This window comes from Ixodes scapularis, unplaced genomic scaffold (genome assembly GCF_016920785.2).
Source record: "Ixodes scapularis isolate PalLabHiFi unplaced genomic scaffold, ASM1692078v2 PGA_scaffold10__122_contigs__length_95168666, whole genome shotgun sequence".
Taxonomy (NCBI): Eukaryota; Metazoa; Arthropoda; class Arachnida; order Ixodida; family Ixodidae; genus Ixodes; species Ixodes scapularis.
In genome coordinates, this window is record NW_024609836.1 from 37896851 (window position 1) to 37918935 (window position 22085).

At 43.2% G+C, this 22085-nt stretch overlaps 3 protein-coding genes and 2 pseudogenes across 6 annotated transcripts in view; 1 reads left to right on the top strand and 4 right to left on the bottom strand.

Annotated features, from left to right (window-relative positions):
* Nucleotides 1-22085, top strand: part of LOC8033856 — a 289711-nt gene that overhangs the window by 53022 nt on the left and 214604 nt on the right. The window lies entirely within an intron of this gene.
* Nucleotides 807-3861, bottom strand: LOC115331325 (annotated as a pseudogene).
* LOC121834162 (uncharacterized protein K02A2.6-like) lies at nucleotides 7125-8446 on the bottom strand. The gene has a single exon (XM_042287903.1). It carries the CDS (start codon nucleotides 8422-8424, stop codon nucleotides 7144-7146), a length of 1281 nt encoding a protein of 426 aa, XP_042143837.1. The 5' UTR covers nucleotides 8425-8446; the 3' UTR covers nucleotides 7125-7143.
* LOC115331318 lies at nucleotides 10133-16745 on the bottom strand (annotated as a pseudogene).
* Nucleotides 18246-20668, bottom strand: LOC121834131. The gene is made up of 2 exons (XM_042287874.1): nucleotides 20529-20668; nucleotides 18246-20440 (listed from the first exon to the last, which is right to left on the bottom strand). The coding sequence occupies exons 1-2, from the start codon at nucleotides 20554-20556 to the stop codon at nucleotides 18345-18347; spliced, it is 2124 nt and encodes a 707-aa protein (XP_042143808.1). The 5' UTR covers nucleotides 20557-20668; the 3' UTR covers nucleotides 18246-18344.

Below are 22085 nucleotides of genomic sequence, written 5' to 3' on the forward strand. Positions count from 1 at the left end.
TTCTCTCTCTCTGACGTGTGGCAAGCGCTACATTGGCCAGACGGGCCGCTGTCTCAATGATAGGTTAAGAGAGAACGCTTACAGTGTCTCCACAACTCTGTCTGGTCATCTGGGCATTCATTGCCGCTGCTGTGATTGCCTACCTGACTTGCAACGGTGTGAGATTGTTAAGCATCATAGGGACCAGCTTACTCGGGAAATTCTAGAGGCTGTTGAGATAGCGAGGTTGGGTGCAGCATGTGTAAGCAGTCCTTCTGTGGCCCTATCAGGCAAAGAGATGAATTTTCTGGTTCCCTGATTTGCTCGTTTTTTAGCACGTACTCTGACGGCTGTGTCATGGCGCATTTTTAATTTTTTTATATATATATATTTTTATCATTGTTTTATTTTTATTTGCGATGCATCACATGGGCTGAATTCTTTCTTCTCTTTTGTTCATGACACCGCAAATATATATTGCGATTTCGCGTTCAATAAACTCAGTTGTAAGTCGGTGCTACGTCCGTGTCACTTCTTTGTCTGGTCCTCGTCCTTTTGCGCTGTTTTTAATTACGAAGTATGTACGAACTCGCCCAAGCTTCAACTTTAGCAGTTTTGTAGATACCCTGATTGTGGCCATAAAGAAATACTGCACATATTTTGAAAGAATGTTTGGTGCATAGTTAATCCATCAGTGAATGGCTTGGATCTGCTGAAATAGTACTTGTAGTGAAAATATTTTACTCAGTGGGAGGGGCAATTGAGGAAGTTGGAGGGTGCAGAGAAGCTCTGGGGGGGGGGGGGGGGGGGGGGGGGGGGAGGGCGGGCACACTGAAAAATCCCAGGGTCTCTAGGACTGCAGTTTGAAAACCTATGCTCAGTGGAGTGGCCTACATGTGAAGTTCAGTCCTGTGGCTTGATGATTGCAGGCTGCAAGTTCGCAAGGTCCGCACATATGGAACACATTATTCATCAATGGAATTACAGTTAAGGGCACTGTCATTTTCAGGATGTTGTAAATCTTGATCCTTTGGATCATTTGCTCAACATGAATGCGCACCTGTGCAATGTCCTATGTATCCCGTGCTTCTTGTTCACTGAATCGCCCATTCCCAGAAACTGCATCAGTGTCCTTCAGACTTTCCCTGATGCCTGGGGACCCCTTGTCTGCTAGGATCATATCCCTGGGCTGTACCACACTTAGGAAGCCAGAGTCCACTGTCACATGGATCTCTGAACAGCGGCTTGCGTATGCCTTTGAAAGAAAGCAAATCACCCCGTTTGTTGTAATCGCAATCAAAAACTTCTGCGTGTACCCACTTTTATAGCTTGAGTAGAGTACACACTGCTGGCCTACACTACTCTGTTCCTCCGTCCTGACTTCAGTGCAGTCAATTATCATCCTGCAACCAGAATAGTTTGCCTTCGAGCACTCCAACAAGGTTGCTCTAATAATCCTTGACAGAGGCTGAAAAATCCAGTTGTGTGTCGTCGCAGTCAAGGTGGTAAACACTGCCTGAAAGTGGTGCGTCTCAGTCGTCCTGTCTACGTCAAACAGGACGCCAAGAGCGGTGTACCTGAGTTGCAGTTTCAGATTAACAAGAAACAACAGCAACCTATTTGGGAGAGACATGCATCAGCTGCGCTCGGGAAGAAGGGGCAGCACGTTCAAAAGCAGAGCGAACACTCGCATGCTCACATTGCACATGTCCTGCGAAGCATCCTCAGAATGCCGGATAGTCTTGTATCCTCCAAAAAAGCGTGTCCTTTTGTGAGGACTTCAGGGCCTTGAGGACACTTGTAGTTTGTGCTGCACCTCAGCGCCTTAGACCTCTCGGTGTGCTATCGGGGGTAGCCTTCCACGTTTTATGGGAGTATGTGTACTTTGACGAGCTCTGACTGTTGGCTCCAAGGTTGCCGGTCTGTGTCTCCTGTAAATGCAGTAGTGTTAGGACTTAGGCTGTCAATGAATGCTGCAGTGCTTAGCAAACTTATTCAAAACACGCAAACAGTGGCCTTTCTCGTGGCAGTGTTATCTTGGTGGCAGCCGAAAAACATCTCCATGCTGTTGTACACAATGTAACAACACAAGCAGGGGAGGCCACTTCAAGGCCAAGAAGTGTGATATTGCTGTAGCATCTGAAGAACATTGCACAGGCACACACGGAACAAGGCAGGCGGTATTGAGAGGTATGTCATGTACAACTAAAAACCCCAGTGAGCATAAATTCCTAATGAGTGTCCCTTTAAAAAACACATGCAAAGTAAAAAAAATACATTTTTTTAAACAGCTTAGATGGAAAAAGTATGTTATAAAACAAATTTAGAAAGAAGAAAATTTTTAGAGCTATATTTACAGCACAAAACAAATTTGTAGTTTGCGCCCGCGGGAGCCGCTGCTGGTCACATGGTAGACCTGTGCGCCGCCGCGCTGCGTCGCCACCGCCGCACGCTGAGCGTTGTGTGCTACCGCTTCAACGCGTTTTTCCATGCCGCCGCCGCCGTCGCCGCGCAAGTGCGTCTGCTTCGGGGCACCGCCGCCGTCATCTGATCGGCGCACAGGTCTATCCCGTCTGCTTGTGCTTTTTCAGAGCTTCCTTTGGGCTCTAAATGTTACTTATTAATCTTTGTTTTGTGTTATACTTTGAACAAAGATGAATAACTTACTTTTGGAAGCCAAAGGAAGCTTCCGAAAGAGCGCAGCAGCACGTGATAAATAGGGGCCAATCACATGATAAATATGGGCTACTTTTCTGCGGCGCCCGTGGTTGCGAGCAACAAATTTGTATAGCGCCGTAAATATAGCTCTAGAAAGTTTTTTTTTTTCGTTGTAAATTTGTTTTATGACTTCCTTTTCCCAACCCGGCTGTTTAAAAAAAAGTTTTTTTTCCTTTGCATGTGTTCTCTAAGGAGCTTTGTTTGTCCTCCACTTCCGAGAAGTTCTTCGCATTAGTGGAGTATGTGTCAAATAGCGCTTCGGAGTGGTCACAGATTCCAGTATCATTCTGATTTAGACTGCCATTTGTCAGCATTTCCTCAAGTGTCGCTTTCACCCGGCATGGTCTATGAAATTATTGGAGGCGGGATGAAACATGAAGAAGGATGAAATGTTTATTTTCAGAATGCACACACAAAGGATGGCTACAATTGTTTAAGTAATGGGAGGTGAAAGTTATATCCCAAGGTAAATCGTTCCCCACTTGTCTTCCTGAGGCCCTATCCTGCACAGCGGGACCAAGAAACCAGGACGACGTCTGCTGCGAACAATCGCAGCGGACGTTGAGAATTAAGATATACCGCAGAATTCTGAGCAAGCAGTCACTAAAAATTTGGAGATAATCGCAAAAAAATGGGGGATGGGCGCTTGTCCGGTCATCAATTTTACATATGGATGTACTGTGCTTATTTTCTCAGGTCTTACAAATTTGGAAATGGGTGCTTAGTGCGGAGTGGGCAGATGCGCGGTATTCTACGGTATGTAGGTGCACCTTAGATTCAATATTTGATACCTTATCGTGGCGTATGACCAATCTGCGCGGCGTATGAACAATGCTCAAAACTTCCTTTTTTCTTGTGGTGTCAAAATGAGGTGTATAGATTTCCAGGGTTCCTGTGTGCAGCACCAGTCATACCTTGCCAGATTCTGTGGTGAGTAAGCGTGGAGTTGCCGCAGCTCTGCTGTGAAAGCCGTGCCTTTCAAAGCTGCAGTACAGAAACTCGTCGTTACAATCAATGGCAGATAGTTTAGTGGTGTATAATCTTTAGATGCCGTTCTGTTCTGCAAGTAAAGTGGTTTTTAGTTTTTTTCTACTGGCATAAGATATGAATACTTCTGCGTTCCTCAGCATCACCACTCCTCTTCAGACCAACCTTTCCCTTCATTTCGTGGAACTATTTAGCCTGCCTTCTTGTTGGAAGCTGTTGGCTACTCTTTAGTATTGCGAGAACATTGAAGTCGGAGAAGGCACACAGAGGGCGGAACTGTCACGTGCATGTTTTGAATGCATGTGCCTTCTGCACTTCAAGCGTTCCAAAGGGTAAGAAGATGGAATGATACCTTGCCGTGATAGTGCCACTAGTTATAGAATTTTGTGTTTCAATACGGTTAGTTCAGGCATAGTAGTATACGCTATTTTGAGGACAAACAAACTTATCTTCTCAAGCCGGTTCATTCTTCAGTTCAACTATAGATGTCCCCAGATAGGCACGGTAGGATTTCCAGCCGAAAGGGCTGCAGATGTCAAATTAGCCACCTGTGTTTTAAGAGAGGCACAATTTGTGTTTTAAGAGAGGCAAGCTTGATCTCTTGTTGGAAAGCTGTGAATGTTACTTTTGCGATATATTGCAAGATTTCTGTGGCAGTGTCTTTGTCTATTTAAGGTTTCTTGTCTTGAACCAGCTGAATCAGGTAAACTAGGATGGCATAGCACGAAAGAAGTACACATTTCTTTGAAGTTGTGAGTCGAAGCCCGACCGGCGTGGCCTTTGTGAACCTCTTCTTGATATGAGATGTTTTAATATGCTCTGCAAAAAGTGCTGTAGATCATTTTTAAAGTCATTGAATTTTTTGCGTTTTGTTTTTGCAATAAAGAAAAAAAAAAGGCCCCATGGTGTAAGGGTACAATGCCCGCCTTATAATTCAAGGGTTGCAGGTTTAAAACCCAGTTCGGCAAAATGTTTTTTTTTTCTTTGTGTACTTGTGCTGGCACATGCTCAGTGCAAGATGGTTACAACCAGCTAATTGACGGACGCCTAAACTGCGTTCGCATCCGTCAATTAGTTGACGGACGCCTACGCAGGACACCATACTGGCACTGCAAGAATTTGCAGTGGCAGTATGGTGTTCTGCATGATGGTCGGCTGCTGCACAAAGTCGCAGTTGAACAACAAAAAAGAGGAGAGCAAGCTTGCGGACTCCCGTTTTTTCAAGATTCCGAGAGCCTGAACACACGAGTGCGAGAAAGCACGGTCACTCTCCGTGAGAAGGCAACGCAAATGTCTTGTGTGAATCAACCGGAATGTCCTTGACGAAGACAAGTGTCAAGTGTGTTCAAAGTACTTCGTCTCGGGTGAGCGTTGGCATCGTTTGTTTTCGTCGGACATTAGCGGCAAGATTTCCACAAAGCTTCGCCCATCGCCCGTCGCTGCTGCTCATTGCGACGTGCGTCGCTTGCTTGTTTCAACAGACTGAGTGATAGCGGGTCCTGTCGCGTCACTTTGTCTGGAAGAATTACTTATATCTGGTTTATACTTTAGAGCTAGTTGCTAGTCAATCACGATAAAACATGTCTAAGAAACTCGAATGTGAGCTTATCACAGAAGCATCAGAAAACCGCCATTGAAAGAAATCTCTGCTCCCGAGTTTATTTCTGTCGCTCTCTAGTTACCATTGCTCAGGCAAAAAAAGAGCCACACTGTCACTGCACTCCCCTACGGCTCCTTTTTTTTTTTCATTCCTTCCAAGATCAAGACAACATCCGCTGTCGCTCGGTCCGTCGAAACTACATGCGACACGCGTCGCAATGAGCAGCAGTGACGGGAAACGTTTTGTGGAAGTCTTCCTGCTGATGTCCGACTAAAGCAAATGGTGCCGACACTTACCCGGGACGAAGTGCGTTAAACACATCGGTACTTGTCGACGCCTACCCGGTCGATGCGCGCAAGCCATTCGCACTGAATGACCGTGCTTTCCCATACTCGTGTGTTCAGACTCTCGGAATCTTAAAGTAACTGGAGTTTGCAAGCTTGCTTTCCTCTTTTTTCTTTAACTGTAACTTGGTGCAGCAGCCGACCATTCCGCACGACACCATGCTGGCGCTGCAAATTCCGGTGTCACCAAAATTGGAGAAAGATTTGTGGCGTAGTGCGGCTGGTCCTGGTGCGACCGTCTGCTGTCAAGGCTACAAAGATGGCAATGTGCCCAGAACGGACCCCACGCAACCTGCACATAAGCCGCAGGTGAATACTCCCTATAAAGGCTGTTCCTAGATCGTCACAGTTAAGAAATGAGATGACATACAATTAAACCAGCAACATGCAAAAAACAATTTTGCACAAAAAAAAAAAAAAAAAAAGCATCTAAAAAGATTAGTTGCTTGGCTTAATTCAGGTAGTCTAAACCCCTGCTCGGTGTACCTTCTATGTGTATTATGGTGCCAGTTTTGTGCATCGGTTTTTATTTACACATTCAGATTGCTTCTCGAAATCAGCTCAAGACAGTCGAAACTCAGGTTAGGGTGCTTAGGCTCAACCAGAATGCTCACTGTGTAATGGTCGCTTAAATGTTGCACAACACACAAACGCAGATTGTCGATGTCAGCACAAGCACCATATAAAGCGACAAAGTTTGTCGCAGGTGGCCACAAAAATTCCACTGCTGAGTTATTTAAGTAGACACATAGTGTCATGATTCTGCAAACGCACTGCGTTATTTTCCCGAAAGTAGAAATGAACTACATACCTGTTGCGTAGATGTCGCGCTTCTCCGAGTCACCTTTTTTCCATCTGGATTTAGCGTTATCCCAACACTTTTTTAGTTTAACGTCCCTTGAACAAACATGCGGCTGGCAGTTATACTCCGTGCAGAGTTTTTTCCATGCTTCAAGTTTAGCCTCTTTCGAGGAGTTGTTCGTTCTTTTGTCTTCTATAACTTTCCAATATTTTTTGACAAGTGCTCAGAGGAGATCGCACTCCTCCCTCGTGTACACAATCCTTCCTTCGTTAGTGTGGAGGCAGCCTAGAAAACGACCAGCCAAGTCGGAGTCACATTGCAGAACTGTTTTAATTCTCGAGCAGAAAGAGAGAGAAAAGAGAAGAAAAGAGACGAACAAACCAACAGACAGACTGAGCACGCACAGCAAGAGCGCGCGCTCTTGGCGCGTGCCCTTCGGCAGCGGTGCAGGTGTAAGGGGGCCGCTGCCACAGATGCCAGCAAAGAAGGAACAAACAAAAGAGGGAAGAATTTAGATCGTACAACTAAACATAACATTTTCCCCTCCCTTCTTTTTTTTTTTTTTTTAAGAGTGTAGGAACAAGACGATGACAAAAACATTATGCACGCATTTACAACAGCAAAAATCAAGAGCAAGATAAGCACAGTTTAAATGAACCACACAAATAGTTCACTCTACGTCGAAAAACACAAAAGGAAATAGTTCACTCATTTCATCGAGTACCAAGGTCTCCATACCGCACTGGTGGTCGACGGTTCCGCCCCGAGCGCCTTAGAAGCACCTGCCTAGGACACTGAGCAGTTGAAGTTCCCATTCCTGGAGGCGTGTCCGGGGCAGGTCTGCACTCAGGCGTCCGCGATCGAGGCAGCTGCTGCATGGCCGAACTTGACTCTTGAGGTTGCCAAGTATGATGCCTGTGGTGCGCGTCACCTGGAGTAGCAGTGTGGCTCGCGGGCTGGCCACCTTGAACGGCAGCCAGTGTCCCCTGCTGATCACTTCCTAGACTGGGATCGGAAGCAGCTGCGAGTTTAGAGGCATTCCACACTCTACCATCTCCCAGCCGGAATGTCCACCGACCGACCCGCTTCATGATGCGTAGTGGCGGCCCGAAGGCCGACTCCCCCTTGGCTACCTTTCCTGGTTTCTTCACTCTAACCCAGTCGCCTACCCTGAATCTGGGGGTCTTCGCCGCTCGACGCCGGTCGGTGTACTCCTTCGTGTACTGCTGCCTCTGCTGCACTCGATGTCGCAGCCGTTGCAGCTCCTCGATGGGATTTTGCAAGAACTGCGCCGACGACAGTCCGAGGATGTTAAGGCGGGTGCGAGGCTTCCGCCCATGCAGCAGGAGAGCAGGAGAAAGTCCAGTCCTGGCATGGGGCGTGCAGCGATATATCATCAGGTAGTCTACAAGGGATGACCGGATGCTGCTCCGCTCAAGGGTGGCGCACTGGAGAAAACCCTTCAGGGTACGGTTGAAACGTTCAACCTGCCCGTTGGACTGGGGGTAGTAGACAGAAACCAGCTGGTGCTTTATACCTCGCACTTTAAGGAACGTCTCAAATTCGCCTGAAATGAACTGTGGCCCATTGTCGCTCACAACGCTGTCAGGGTACCCCTCTCTGGCAAAGATGGCGCGCAGAAAGTCCGTGATCCTCCTTGTGGTGACGTTTGGGCAGAACTGTACCTCGGGCCACTTGGAAAAGTAGTCCACCAGCGTGATGGCGTAGCGACACGCAGGCTCCGCTCGCTCAAAAGGGCCCACGACATCGATGCCCACCTTTGACCAAGGTCGCTCTGGCAAGGGCACTGGCTGGAGAGGGGTTGGTGACGTCTTGGCACTCTTGTCTGAGGTGTTACAGATTTTGCAGGCGCAGACTGCACTACGCACTTCTGCGTTCATGCGGGGCCACCAATAGAGCTCACGAAGGCGTGCTTGCGTCTTGACAATGCCGTTGTGGCCCTCGTGTGCTCTGGCGACAAGAGCGCATCGCATAGTCGTGGGGATGACGAATTGCTCTCCGCGCAGCAATAGACCGTCGTTGACGGAGAGCGCATCCTTCAGGTCGTAGAAGATGGCCGCATCAGCGGAGAGAGCGCCCACTGGAGGCCACTTAGAGGTCACATATCCCATGACAGTGGTGAGCAGAGCGTCATTCGCTGTCTCTTCTTGCAGCTGTTGCTTCGTGATGCACTCTTCGTCTAAAGCGACAAAGGAGATGATCTCGTCGTCGAACTCCATCCCCTCTTCTTCCTGCGACATCGGCAAGCGGGACAGGGCATCTGCTACCTGGTTTTCGGCACCTCGCTGGAACTCCCCCGTGAAGTTGTACTTCAGTAGGCGATGTGACCAACGGGTGATCCGTAGCGGGCGACGTCCTGCTCCTCCGGTGGACAGCAAAGACACGAGTGCTTGATGGTCCGTGCGAAGGGTAAAGTGGCGGCCCCATAAGTATATGTGCCATTTTTCGCACGCCCACAAACACGCAAGCGCTTCTTTTTCCCCGACCGAGTATCGCCGCTCTGTCGAAGTGAGCGTCCTTGAGGCGAATGCGACAGGGAAGACGCCATCACCATGACGCTGCTGCAGCACAGCCCCAATGCCGTATGCCGACGCGTCTGTGGCCACGATGGTGGGCAACGTGGGGTCGAACATTCTTAGTGTCCTGGCAGATGACAGCAGCCTCTTGACTTGGTTGAAGCTTCTGTCCTCCTCGTTGTCCCAGACGAACGGAGTGTCTTTTCGCAGGAACCTTCGAAGAGGTTCGACCTCAGACGCTAACCGAGGCACAAAGCGAGAGTAATACTCCACCATCCCCAGAAAAGAACGGAGTTGGGCGATGTCCGTGGGGATAGGGGCAGCGTTGAGTGCATCCACCTTCGTTTGTAGCGGAGCAATCCCTTGAGCGCTGACTTTATGACCCAAAAACGAAAATTCTGGCACATCGAATAGGCACTTGTTGAGTTTCAGTCCAGCATCCGAGATACGCCGCAGCACCTCACGCAGACGGTGTGTGTGCTCCTCCTTGGTCCTGCCAAAAACAACAACGTGGTCAAGGTAGACCAACACACCTTCGCAGTCCTGAAGCATTTCGGACATCATCTGCTGGAAAGCTGCTGGCGCCGATGCCAGTCCGAAACATGCTCTTTTGAACCGGAAGAGACCTTCGTGTGTAATAAATGCGGTTAGGTCCCGGCTATCTTTATGTAGCGGCACTTGGTGGTAAGCAGCCGCTAAGTCAAGCTTGGAAAAATGTTTGGCACCATGTAAAGCATGCAGAAGTTCTTCTATGTGCGGAAGAGGAAAGCTATCAATAACGACAGCTTTGTTGGCTTCCCGCAGGTCCACGCACATTCGAATTGAGCCGTCTTTCTTCTGCACCACCACAATTGGTGATACCCATTCGGAGGAATTAATCCGCTCGATGACCCCAGCCGCTTCCAAGCGTCTGATTTCTTCTGATACTGACTGACGCGCTGCTAGAGGAATACGTCTCATTCGATGACGGACGGGAATGACAGAAGGTCGAATGTTTACCTTGTGGACAATGTCCTTGACACGGCCAAGACCCGGACTGAAGAGGTGCTCGAAGTTGCTCATGGAAGGCGGCAGGTTTGGCTTTGCTGGTTCAGGCACCACTGAAGCTGCAGCCTGTGGTGGAGGCGATGCTGAGGCCAGCTGATTTTGCACCCTTGACGACCACTCATTTCTCAATGCACTTGACGCTTCGTCCTGTGGGGCCGGTGTCAACCTCTCGTTCTCCTCTCTCGGCGGGTCGCCAGAACCCTCTGTATCAGTATGGAAGCACGACCGAGTGGCGCCACTTATCTGGATGTCGAGGGCTACAACAGCGTCCATGCCGAGTAAAGAGGTACCACGGTCAGCAATGTAAAAAAGTACTGTTGCCGCACGCTCCCTGAACATTACCGGTGCCTCGAATGCTCCCAGAATGGTGATGGGTTGCTGAGAAAAGTTCACGAGCTTCACAGGTGGTGGTACAACTGTCGCCTTGCTCGCGAAATACCGGACGAACATGGCACTATCCACGATGGAGACGGCTGACCCCGTGTCAAGAAGAAACTGCAGCGTCGAGTCAAATACCTGGATGTTTAAGTACAGCTTGCTTTGAGAAGGTCCGGAAATGTGGGACACCTCCCACTGCTCGTCGTCGTCATCGTAGTAGTCGTCGACGATCTGCTCAACTTGATCACGCGGGCGGCGCAGCAGGGATCGGCGAACACTTCTACAAGCGCGTGAAAAATGTCCCCGACGACCGCAGTCGTCGCAGTGCTGACCTCTCGCTGGGCAGACGTCATAGCCCCCGCAGTGTTCCTGACCGTAACCGCAGTTGGGACATGTTCTTCCGTAGCCGTAGTTCCGCCTTGGAGATGGTTGCCGCCGCGGTGATTCGAAACGTACCGAACGCCGAAACGCCGATCGTCCAGGGCTCTGTTGACGACTGCCACGGTCGAAACCACCATAGCCGCTACGGCCGCAGGTTACGCAGCTCTGCTGGCTAGGCGAGCGCGAAGCGCGTGCGTTCACTGACCGGGCTGAAGCAGCTGAAGAACGCCCCGTCGGAGATCGCACAGGTGACTCACGGCGCGAGCGCCACGGCTCGTGCAAAGATGACATCATCGGCTGAGGTTGACTCGTTGCGCGCCCTGTGACGTGGCAGGTCACGTGCTCGTCCGACGCCATCGACGGCGCAGCTGGCGCAGTTGCCGATGCCCATTCTCGAACTTCCCGGCGTGAGCGTTCCAAATTAAGGACAGTCTGTAAGGCCACGCTGAACGGCAGCGCGGCGTCAAGTACCAGGCGTTCTTGAATCTCTGCGGAAGCAGCACCCACCATGAACTGTCGGCGGATGACGGCCTCGGTGTCGGCACCGAAGTTCGCCGGCACGGCCAATGCTCGGAGTGCTGAGCGAAAGTCGCGCAGAGATTCTCCTTCTTGCTGTTTTCTCCATGTGAAACCGGAGTTGTTGGAGGGTCTCGTTGACCGGCTGCGAAAATTCAGCCTCGAGAACCGTGAGGGTCTCTCTATACACGTCGCGAGACGCTTGCCGGGCTTGCTGACCGTCTCCCGCCGGTGACGTTGCTGGCGCCGGTCCAACGGGAGCTGGTAGAGAGCAGTGATGTGATTGCTGCGCCAATTGCGCCAAACTGCGCCAAGAGGCTAACCCTGCTACATCCTGCTACATTTCGCCGAAATAGGGGTAATCTGCGCCCAGCCTGCGCCAAAGGACCAAAGTCGGTCGCCTTTCAAAACCGAAACTAAACTGAGTACCGTAATTGAGCATGCGTGAGCTAGGTGGCGCAAGCGACCGCCCGACAGAAAGTGTGCTGCATCAATCGTCCATCCGGTCTCGCATGGTTTTTCCCGCCGTTCCTCATTTCGCGCTCTCGTGGGTCTCGTCTTGCATCCTCTTGAAAATATTTTAACGATAGATGCAAGCGTATATGGACGCCCCGACGCTAGCTTGCCGGGTACCAGCCATGCCCTCATGTTGTAAAACGAAACCACGTTTTTGCGCATTGGGAGTTACTTGTGATCTGAAGCACTCGCTTCTGAAAGAAACGGCCGTGGCAAAACTATTTTTGGTCCCTGCCTACCAGTCACCGTGGTTAGGACGTTGGGTGTTCCCGTCCACACAGTGCGGCAGATATGGCGCTTTCTAAAATGAAACGTAAAGACCACTGCAGGGTAATCAGCAATCCTGTCCTTGTTTAAATTAAACGCTACTACAAAAATCCCTCTAGCTCAAAGACTGTTGTGTCGACGTACTGTTTACCTAGGTTTCTCTCGGTGGGATTTCTTTTGAGAGGGACCCCGGTACGTGAAAAGTCTGTTGCAAAAGAGTTTAAGGAAGCAAAAAAAAAAAAAAGGCAATGTCTGCACGCTGAACCCGCACAGCGCGCTCGCTTATTTTGAGTTAAGTTGTTGCACAAAGCGCTCCGAGGAATTTTTGACCCTGACTCGCGATGTCTTGCATTGATGCGCTCAGGTTCTTTTTTTTTTTTTTATTAGCTTTATTGTCCTTGTTTTGTTTGCGATTTTTAACGTTTTAAATTAGCTTGTGCCTCGCATACTGGCCTGGCAAACACGCGCCGCTGGACTGTTTTCTTTTTTTTTTTTTTATGCTGGATTGTTGCATTTTGCCTACAATTTTGGGGGCCAGATGTCGACGGAGCGGAGTGGTAGAGTTTCGGTTTCGATCGAACAGCCATATCTCCGCTCGCATAACGAAGCGCGTGCAACTGCAAGCTGCCGAAGTTGCCCTCACGTTCATGCGAACATGATTGCACGACAGAGGTACCAGCCGGGACGCTTGCAATCCATTGCTTTACATTTGCTTGCTCCTTACGAAAATCTAGCATGTCGGGAACCAGTAAAACAGTGGGGGACGTTTTGGAATTGCTCGGCAACGCCTACGGCACTGTACACTTGTAGGATGTCTCAACGTCTCTTTGGAGACTTTGAAAGTGGACATTCATTACTTGCCGAAAGCTACGCGAGGCTTGCAGCAGCCTTGCAGAAAGTTTCAACAAGCAAAAGGAAAAGCACCCACCAGTCGTACTGCATCTTCTTCATGTGTACAGTTTCGTATTGTATTGCAGTAGTTACGTCTTTCATCAGTTGGATACTGCTTCAATTTATTATATTATATAACTAGTGAAGTTTATGCTTTCATGTTTACTGCTAAGCTGGTCATTCTGAAATACATTTAATATGTGCAATTTGGTTCTTATTTATCTATAGCGGGTACATATATGTATGCCATTTAAGTGAAGCATTGCAAAATATATTGTGTCATTGGCATTTCAGTTGCATTTTGAAAGACTCCCAGGTCGTCTAACTTGACCATAATTTGTTTATTGTGGCGAGCAAAGTGCCCTTCCTTTGTCCAACACTTAAAACAAATATTTTTTTTTTTATAAAAAAATCTGCTCCAAAAGATACTTTTTGCTGCTCCAAAAGCCACTTTTGCTGCTCCAAAACACTGTTTTGGCTGCTCCAAAGGCCACTTTTGCTGCTCCAAAACACTGTTATGGCTGCTCCAAAAGGTGCTCCAAAACGGCTTAGGCCAATCACATCACTGAGAGAGTCATAGATGCGCTGGCCTTCGACCCCCAGGCAGTTGAGCAGCTTTGCTTGGCGTCGTTCGGCGGAATATTCCTGAGTGCCAGTAGCCAATATGTATCGCTCGAACATTCGTAGCCACGATTTCCACGGTATCGGTGGCGTACCGGCCTTGTCCAGGAAGTTTGGTGGTGGCCGGTCACAGTCGGTGACCGGCCACCACAACATATATCCTTTGGAAATTCCTTGAAAAAGAACAATTTCACAGAAAAAGGCAAATTATAATGTATAAAAATGTTTTAACGAGATTTAATGAATATCAAATACGACGAGATTTTTTTTCAAATCTCCCCGTGGTTTCGACCGAATTGCAGGGTCATTTTGTTTTGGCAAGAGAATGTAGGAGTCTAACAGATGCATACACTGGGAAGAGTTTGCGTCAATACGCTATAAACGATATAATTTTAGCTATTGCATTGTATGTACATTGTGCTGCTACTTTTGAAATTGACGTTCCTACGTGTTGTTTAAATTATATTTTACATAAAAATGACGGTGAATCTCTTTTCCATTATTATAGAAATGTAATTAATGAAAAACGTGAAATATTAAAAATTGTCCAAGAAGTTGTAATTCAATTTTTAAAAATATTCAAAGCGACGATACCACTTCAAATATCCAAAAGAATACACGATGGTGACTGTATCGAATCATATGACAAATCGTGCACAACATACATTGATTATAATATAGAGGCATCGGCGTATGAAAAAATATACAACTTTATGTATACGTGTATATCCTTTATGATATCCGATAAATTAACGGCGAAGGATACTGCAATACGTATAAGAATGATGGACTTTATTTGCGATGCATTATTATCAAATCGTGAACACTCCGTTTATAAGATTTAATAAAAAAATAATAAATGCATTCCCTAGAACCTTTCATCAAGCTTTGGAGAAGTGTAGCAGACTATAACTTAGCAATTACACACACACCGAAAGATAATTCGCCATGGGTAGTGGATACCATTCAGAATTTTTTTAATAAGTGTATCGATAAAACGATTTTAGAAGGGTGTTTAAACATGAGGTCAAGAGAAATTGAAGATAAGTTTGAAGGATGTTGTTTAATGCCAGGAGGATTAATTACAAATTGGTTCGATAATTCATTTCAGATAAACAAGAGCGGTCCTAAGCTTATTATTCAATGCAAAGACGTACTTCACAATCCATCTGAAACACTAACGTTCGAAGCAGATGATACTAAACGAGCTATAATGTTATATCGACAGAGCTCTCCAGAACGAGAAGATGTAAAATATCCACCAACTATTCAATATGTATTTATTCCTAAAAATGATGGAGAACAATGCGTAGTATTAGACGCCGACAAATACGTAGCTATGGAATTGTTACGAAGTAACGATTTTGATGATAATTTTAAAACACATTTGCGTAAGCTTTTACAAATAGCGTACCCTAATGATTCATTAATCTGTAGAATACCAACATACATATTTCCAAGTGTTTTTGCGTTGGCTAACTTCTGTAAAAGAGTAAGGAATTCTAAATATTTAGATTTGTATAATTCTCTATTTATGCATCCTTTGTTACACAATTCAGAATTATTCAACGCACTGGCAATTAAAATGGACCCCATCTTTGGTTTAGAGGCCCTGAGAAAGAAAAGTGGTTTATTGCGTAGTATAGCAAATGATACTCTTAAATTTCCTGATTTTTCTTTGGGATTGTATTATCTATCACAAGTACATTTAGGAGGTAGTGTAAATGATTTGGAATTGGAAACTATAGCTATAGGATGTGCACTGTCACTAATACCCTATAGGGTGTCTAAACATTCAGCTTCATCGAATATTTATATATATAATCAAATGGATCACATTATATCGTCTGTAGTTGTAGGGTTGAACGATGATTTTCCTTACGAAGTTACTATATCTATGAGATTTTCTGCTTTAATTTGGTTATACAAAGCCATGATAACGCGCAAATTCCCACCAGTCACTAATTCCATTTCAAGCTGTAAAAACAATTTCATGTATGTATGTTATACTTTATTTGGCGATATGAAAAAGTCAGAAACGTATAAAGAAACAACTCTATTAATGAACGAGAGAATTACACGCGCTTTACTATTAGATTCAGAATGTGGTAAAATAATACATGCTTTACTTAACAATCAATCTATAGACGATACAATTCAGTCCTGTCATTTGATAAACAATGACAAAGGATTGAAACGATTATTTACGACCATTGTTAATACTTTCAAAACAACGGCACCGTATCCTACATGGACAAATGTCACCGAATTCTTCTTGAAACGACTATCACAAAATACAAACAGTGCTCTTTGTGAAATTATATCGAAAAATGATTGGTCAGTAGGATATTCCTTTAAGTCTGTGTATATGAATGATACAATGTATTACAACGTTACCGGCATAGATGACATATATTTAGCTGATGGAAAAACCACATTAAAACATTCTAGGAACGTATTTGTAAAGATGTCTTTAGTTGAACGTTTATTAGTGCTATACTATTCTGCTTCATCAACTGAACCTAAGTTAAGTAAAGACGTCGATAAACATTACACACCAAATATAGACGCCATTGAAGACGAAATATATACATTTTCTAACGATGACTATTATATTGCGTATTTAAAACGTAAAGGAATTACGTGGTCCCATGCAATTTTAGAAGTAATCTTTAAATGTTTACAGCATAACGATTCTGCAACATATCATATACAAGAATATATGAAAAGTATGAACATATATACAATTCATACTACTGGATGGACAGATATGAAACCGACAATGGCACACACTGCATTGACTGCAATTAAACACCATCAAAGTGTAGGTATAATTCATTCTAACAATAAGGTTAAACTAAATGATTTAGATAAATATAATGCAATGGGCTCTATAGAAAACTATGCTCCAATATTGCACCAAGTTAACTTAATTGTGAAGCATTTGATATTACCTAAGAGCCAATTTATAAAACGAAAGGATGAATTGAAAGAGTTACATGCAGTTGTTGCAGTGTACGCTATGCGTTTGTTAAATTTAATAACGTTAAAAACTTCTAAAGTTAAAGATTTTCTATATTTCACTACTAAGAATTCCACCGATGACGATTTATATATACGAACAAGATATTTGCCATTACCGAAACCTGTAGCATCGCCATTTTTTAACTTTATATCAATCGACGAAAGGACATTATTCGATGGTAAAGATTGGTATAGTATAGATGCGATAACGCTTTCAAAAATGTCTTACCGTGCGTTGATTAATGATCAAAGAAATATAGTAAACCTAATATACACATGTGACGGAAGTGGATTTGCACGTTTTTTAGTATTCCTCAACGATGGAACTGAAGAGTTCTTCTTATACAATAAGTATAAACCATTTTGCCATTCAAATAAACTGTTATCTAAAACAGTTCATAGTGTTTGGAATATTTTTCAAGGTCCGCTTTGGATTGATAAGAAACCCAGCACAACGTTGGAAGACATAGAGAGTATCAAAGAGGTTTTTAAATTGCAGGACGATTTTGCAAAAGAAGAATCCTTGATATATGGTGCTGCTATATGTCCAAAGGAATCTTTATTATTTGATTATTCAATTGTTACAACGAGTTGGTTAGAAACTAAGGCTTTACCTTACATTTCACATTTTTACATCGATTACGTATTAGGATTGAATATAAAAGAAGTTGCAAAATATGTAGATTGTATATTTGATTCAGATGAACATACGTTCTCTGATACGCCAAATTGGTTGAGCGAAGCGTGTAATAAAGTTAGATCTTTTAAAATATCTGTGCACAATGGTAAATATTTAGTTTTCAAAAATGGAATCACACCTAGGTTATTAACTTACATGGTATGGAAATACGTCGCATTTATGCAACGAACGCATCCAATTAAAGATGGGAAGAATATATATGCTACATTATTAAGAACACCTTATTCGGCGTCGATTAGACGTAAATTATTTTCAGTTAACGATAACAAGGTATTGATTGTCGAATCTGAAAGTTTACGGGATGCATATTTTAGTCGGAAATTACTTACTCATTCGACAGAAGATATAATAAGAGCAATAGCAGTGTACGTATATTGTGTTGGTGCGTTCGATGTTACAACTACGGAACTATCTTTAGATTATCAAACGTCTTATGGAAACTTAAAAAAGTATTATAATATGGTAATCAATAGATATGGAATGAATAATTTAATACAAGTAGTTATGGACGTTGTGTATCATATATATCGTATATTCGATGCACACATCGTAATAAAAGTTCCAAATTATGTTACGAGGGAAATACACCAATATGACGAAGAAATCGAATATACTTCTTTACAATTAGAAGTCACAGATTGTGAACGTCTGTACGACTTTATTTATCATTGTTTCAAATTTTTGACCAGTGACAAATTAAGAGATCGGGATAACGTTATTCGCAAATATGTTTATAACTTAGTCTCCAATTTATTGATAAATATAGATAATTCGAATCAGGCTGTTCGTATGCTAAAATTTACAGATCTTCTCGATGTTGATACTATAATATTATCTCCAAAGAAACTTGTAGATCCTATGCACATACCCACTTTTGTTAATTCGCAGACACAAAATAACCGTAAACGTAAAATACAGAATGACGACATAGTCAGAGTAAAGAAGCAAATTTGATTTTATTCAAAAAAAAAACAATAACACGAAACAAACCAACAGCAACACATTTGTAATTACACGAACACGATCGTGCGCATGTTTATTTCACATCACTCAGATTTAAATAGGAACAAATATGAATGACACAGTCGTAGCAAATGGAATCGAATTGAATGGTATTGCTTGGATAGCAGCTCATAAAGCTTTTACAAATACCAGTTAACAAAAAAAAATTACATATAGTATAATTACGTGCACACCTCAATAGTTTATTCGCTATTTCTTCCTTTTCTACAACATCAACAAGTACAATCTTTAATTGATTGGAAAGGCGTAAACGATCGTATATATAAGCACTCGCCGTACTGCATATGTATGGATTCAAGACAAACTCTACCGCACGATTAACGAGCGATTTATTACGTTGCAGTATTTTCCGAATTTGAAACAATCCATCATTACAATCTGTAGGACCACCAAGACGAACATGTGTTAAACTAGTGTTTAGATAAAATGATTTACAAATTTTTTCTAACGCATCTTTAGTCACGTAAACGGTTCTAAAAGTTTCCATTTTCGTATTTGTTTTAAAAAATTCTATAAAATAATCGACAATACCAGTGCATCTACAATTGCACTCTATATCAAAATCAATTATGCTGTTGTTTTTGCGTAAACCTTCCAAAAGTATTTTCACCACGTCATTGGGTTGCGGATATGAAATTTTTACGTTTTTAAGATTCACGACACCTTCTATATATTTACTAAATATAATTGCAACTTCATCGTTAAAACGTGATTCAGTCTTAATTTTCAGAGTTTCAAGGAATGGTAAATGAACCAAAGACATAACAAAATCTTTTAAACAACTCGTGTCAGAATATTTTTCGTAAGAAAATAATTTTAGTTTTGTGATATTAAGTGGATCGTTCTTCATACTAACAATTAAATTTCTTACACACATTTCATCATAGTTATACATTGTTCGGTGATATGATGACGATCTATCTAAAGATCGAACAATGTTTTCGTCTATGTTGCTGTGTTTTAATCGCAATTCTTTAATCTTTGTGTTTTTACTCAAAGCATCTATTAAAGACATCTTAAACGCTGGTGTGATCGTACCATCGTCTATAACAAGACGTTCTAGATTCGAATTATACTCCAATGCTTCCGCGAGGTCTTTACCAAATTGATCAGTAAACCCATAATCGTCTAGTTTTAGATATGTCAGCGTTGTGTTATGTTTAATCATTTTTGACAGGGCGTCAGAAACAAATCGCATATTACAGTGGTGTAATGTTAAATGTTTCAGCGTTACGTTTGTCATTAATCCATTTAATAATGAAAGACCATCATCAATTGTCATTTTTAAAACATTACGAATCAATAACGTAATTAAACTACGGTTAATACCGAGTGCTGGACCTAGGGTATCAAAGTAATTATTCACGTAATAAAGATTCATAAAGCTTAGCGTTTTTAAACGACAAGTTTCACGAGATAAAAATTTACCAAGAGCCAATGCAGCAATTTCGCCAAGAGATTGATTAGCCAAAAATAACGTTTCCAATTTCTTTTCACATAAAAGGGGGATTATTTTATTAGACACTACTCTAGACATATGAAAGTGAAACTTCACATGTATAAGTGGTTGCATGACAATCATTTTCTCGAAATGCACACACGTGTTTTCCGTCAGCCTGGTATTTTCAATACACAGAGTAGTTATTCTATTTGTTGTTTGACAAATTGGTTTTAGAAGGTTATCTAGATGTTCACCGTACCAACTTTCACATTCAATTGAAATATTATTCAAACCCTTATTCAAAGCAATAGCACAATCGAGATTTTTACGGCTATTAAAATATGCTCGAACATGCCTTTGTTTCATATCAATACGCGTAATGCAAGAATGTGTACATAATAAAATGGTAACGAGTTTACAAACATGGACGTATAAATGATACATTGTATCGTCATCTATCCCCATGGGAGCAACATCCATAAAGTACATCAATCCATATTCCATAGGCTTAATTTCTATCAATTGTAGTTCCATAAAACGTAATATGGAATTCACATCTGCCATAATTCTTGATATCCAACATTTTTCTCCGCCACAAGCTTTCGATGCCACCTTGTCACGTAATTCACGCACTTGAAGAATCGTTGAATTTATCCAGAAGTCTTCACCTTTAGATAGAAAGTGGATATAGAATTCAATTAAATATATTGATATTGAAAAGGAAAAATAAAAATCACATTACAAAATGAACCCTACCTTTTTGGTGTAGATCATTCCTGTCCATCGTAATATATTCAACTCTTTTCTCATATGTTAGTTAGGTATACTCCTCCACTATATATATACCCCATATATTTATTATATAGACCTTTTCCGCTTACCCTCTCCCCCCGACCGCCAAGTAGGCATATCCGGCGACGAAAAAATATCAGAACGTTTCAACCTGCAAATAGTAAAAAAAATAGAGGGGAGGCAAAACGAGAATGTGTGACGGTTACGTTTATTTCCTAATTTCCTATTGGCGTGGCGACGGGAAAACAATGTTTTCGCCCATACTGGAAGTGACGACAATTCAAGATGGCGGCGCCCTTGCGAAAAAAGGTCTATACTTTACGACCCTCTTTCCATAGTGGTGGGGAAGGTAAAAATATTTTGACCAAGCCTCTTGTGTGCTTTGAGATTTCAGACATCAGTTTATAATATTGCAAGGTTTATTAACGCAGATGAAATATTCACACAATTTTAAACAGTAATTACAATAGTAAAAGAAATATTTACATTATATACAATGGCCAACATGTATATAAACAAGTTATACCACAATATCTGTTACCTTTAAATAAGACCAAATTTTCAACAAACACTCGTAATTCAGAGCATCGATTTGCAGACACTTTCGCCGTCGCCTAGGTGGAGGACGACACTCCAACACTTTACATATACCCGTAATGGCAAAGAAGTTTTGTGTCACGCGATTCCGTGCATTTTTCAACACGGTTTTAGATTCGACATGACACTCTGCGCAACACTCAGCAAGCATCTTCGTAAAGGATTCTTTCTCTTGCAACAATTCAAACACTTTGGCTAATGAGCGAGTAATGACGCGTTCATGTGGATTTAGGACAAACTTTACAGTTTCGCTCACTAGTGCTACATTTCGTCTCAACAGTTGGTTAATCACAAACAGCTCCATGTAATCACAGTCGCTACATATAACGAGAGACGTTAACACAACGTTCGTACGAAGTCCGTTAGCGATGATGTGCAACTCGTCCTTTGGAGCACTGATCGTACCGAAATACGATAGCGTCACATTTTCTTTCAACACTTTAACAATTGCGTTTGTTACAATTTGTTTAGTGTAGATACATCCCATGTTAAAATGCGTTACACTTCGATTTTGACAAAGACCGCTCAAAATAGTTACCAATTCTAAGGACGATGGATAGTAAGTGTTTATTGAAGCTCGTTTAAGAGTAGACGTATTTTTTAGCAATTTACACAATTGAAAAGCTGCATGGCAGTCCATGTGTGCATCTACCTCGATGTGAAGAGTTTTCAAACATCCGGCATTTCTGTGTACTGCTGAAAAAAGGTTGCCCAAATATGTAGATTTAAAACTATCTACACATTCCACATGGATGGAAGTTACGTTATGAAGACTGATGTCTCTCGTAATGATTTCAAAGATCTCAAAATCGCAGGGAAATCGTAAGCGATGAGAGACTGTGCTTCTTTTTAAAAAATCGTAAATCTCTTCGTTTGCGTCTACGTAACCTAAATTAAGGTCTGTCAAAGTCTTGTTCTCAACAA

Coding starts and splice junctions, on each gene's coding strand:
- LOC121834162 (XM_042287903.1), bottom strand. CDS start 8,424: ATGCGATGCGCTCTTGTCGCCAGAGCACACGAGGGCCACAACGGCATT.
- LOC121834131 (XM_042287874.1), bottom strand. CDS start 20,556: ATGGACAGGAATGATCTACACCAAAAAG. Junction 20,441..20,528: donor GAATGATCTACACCAAAAAG/GTAGGGTTCATT, acceptor TTCTATCTAAAG/GTGAAGACTTCTGGATAAAT.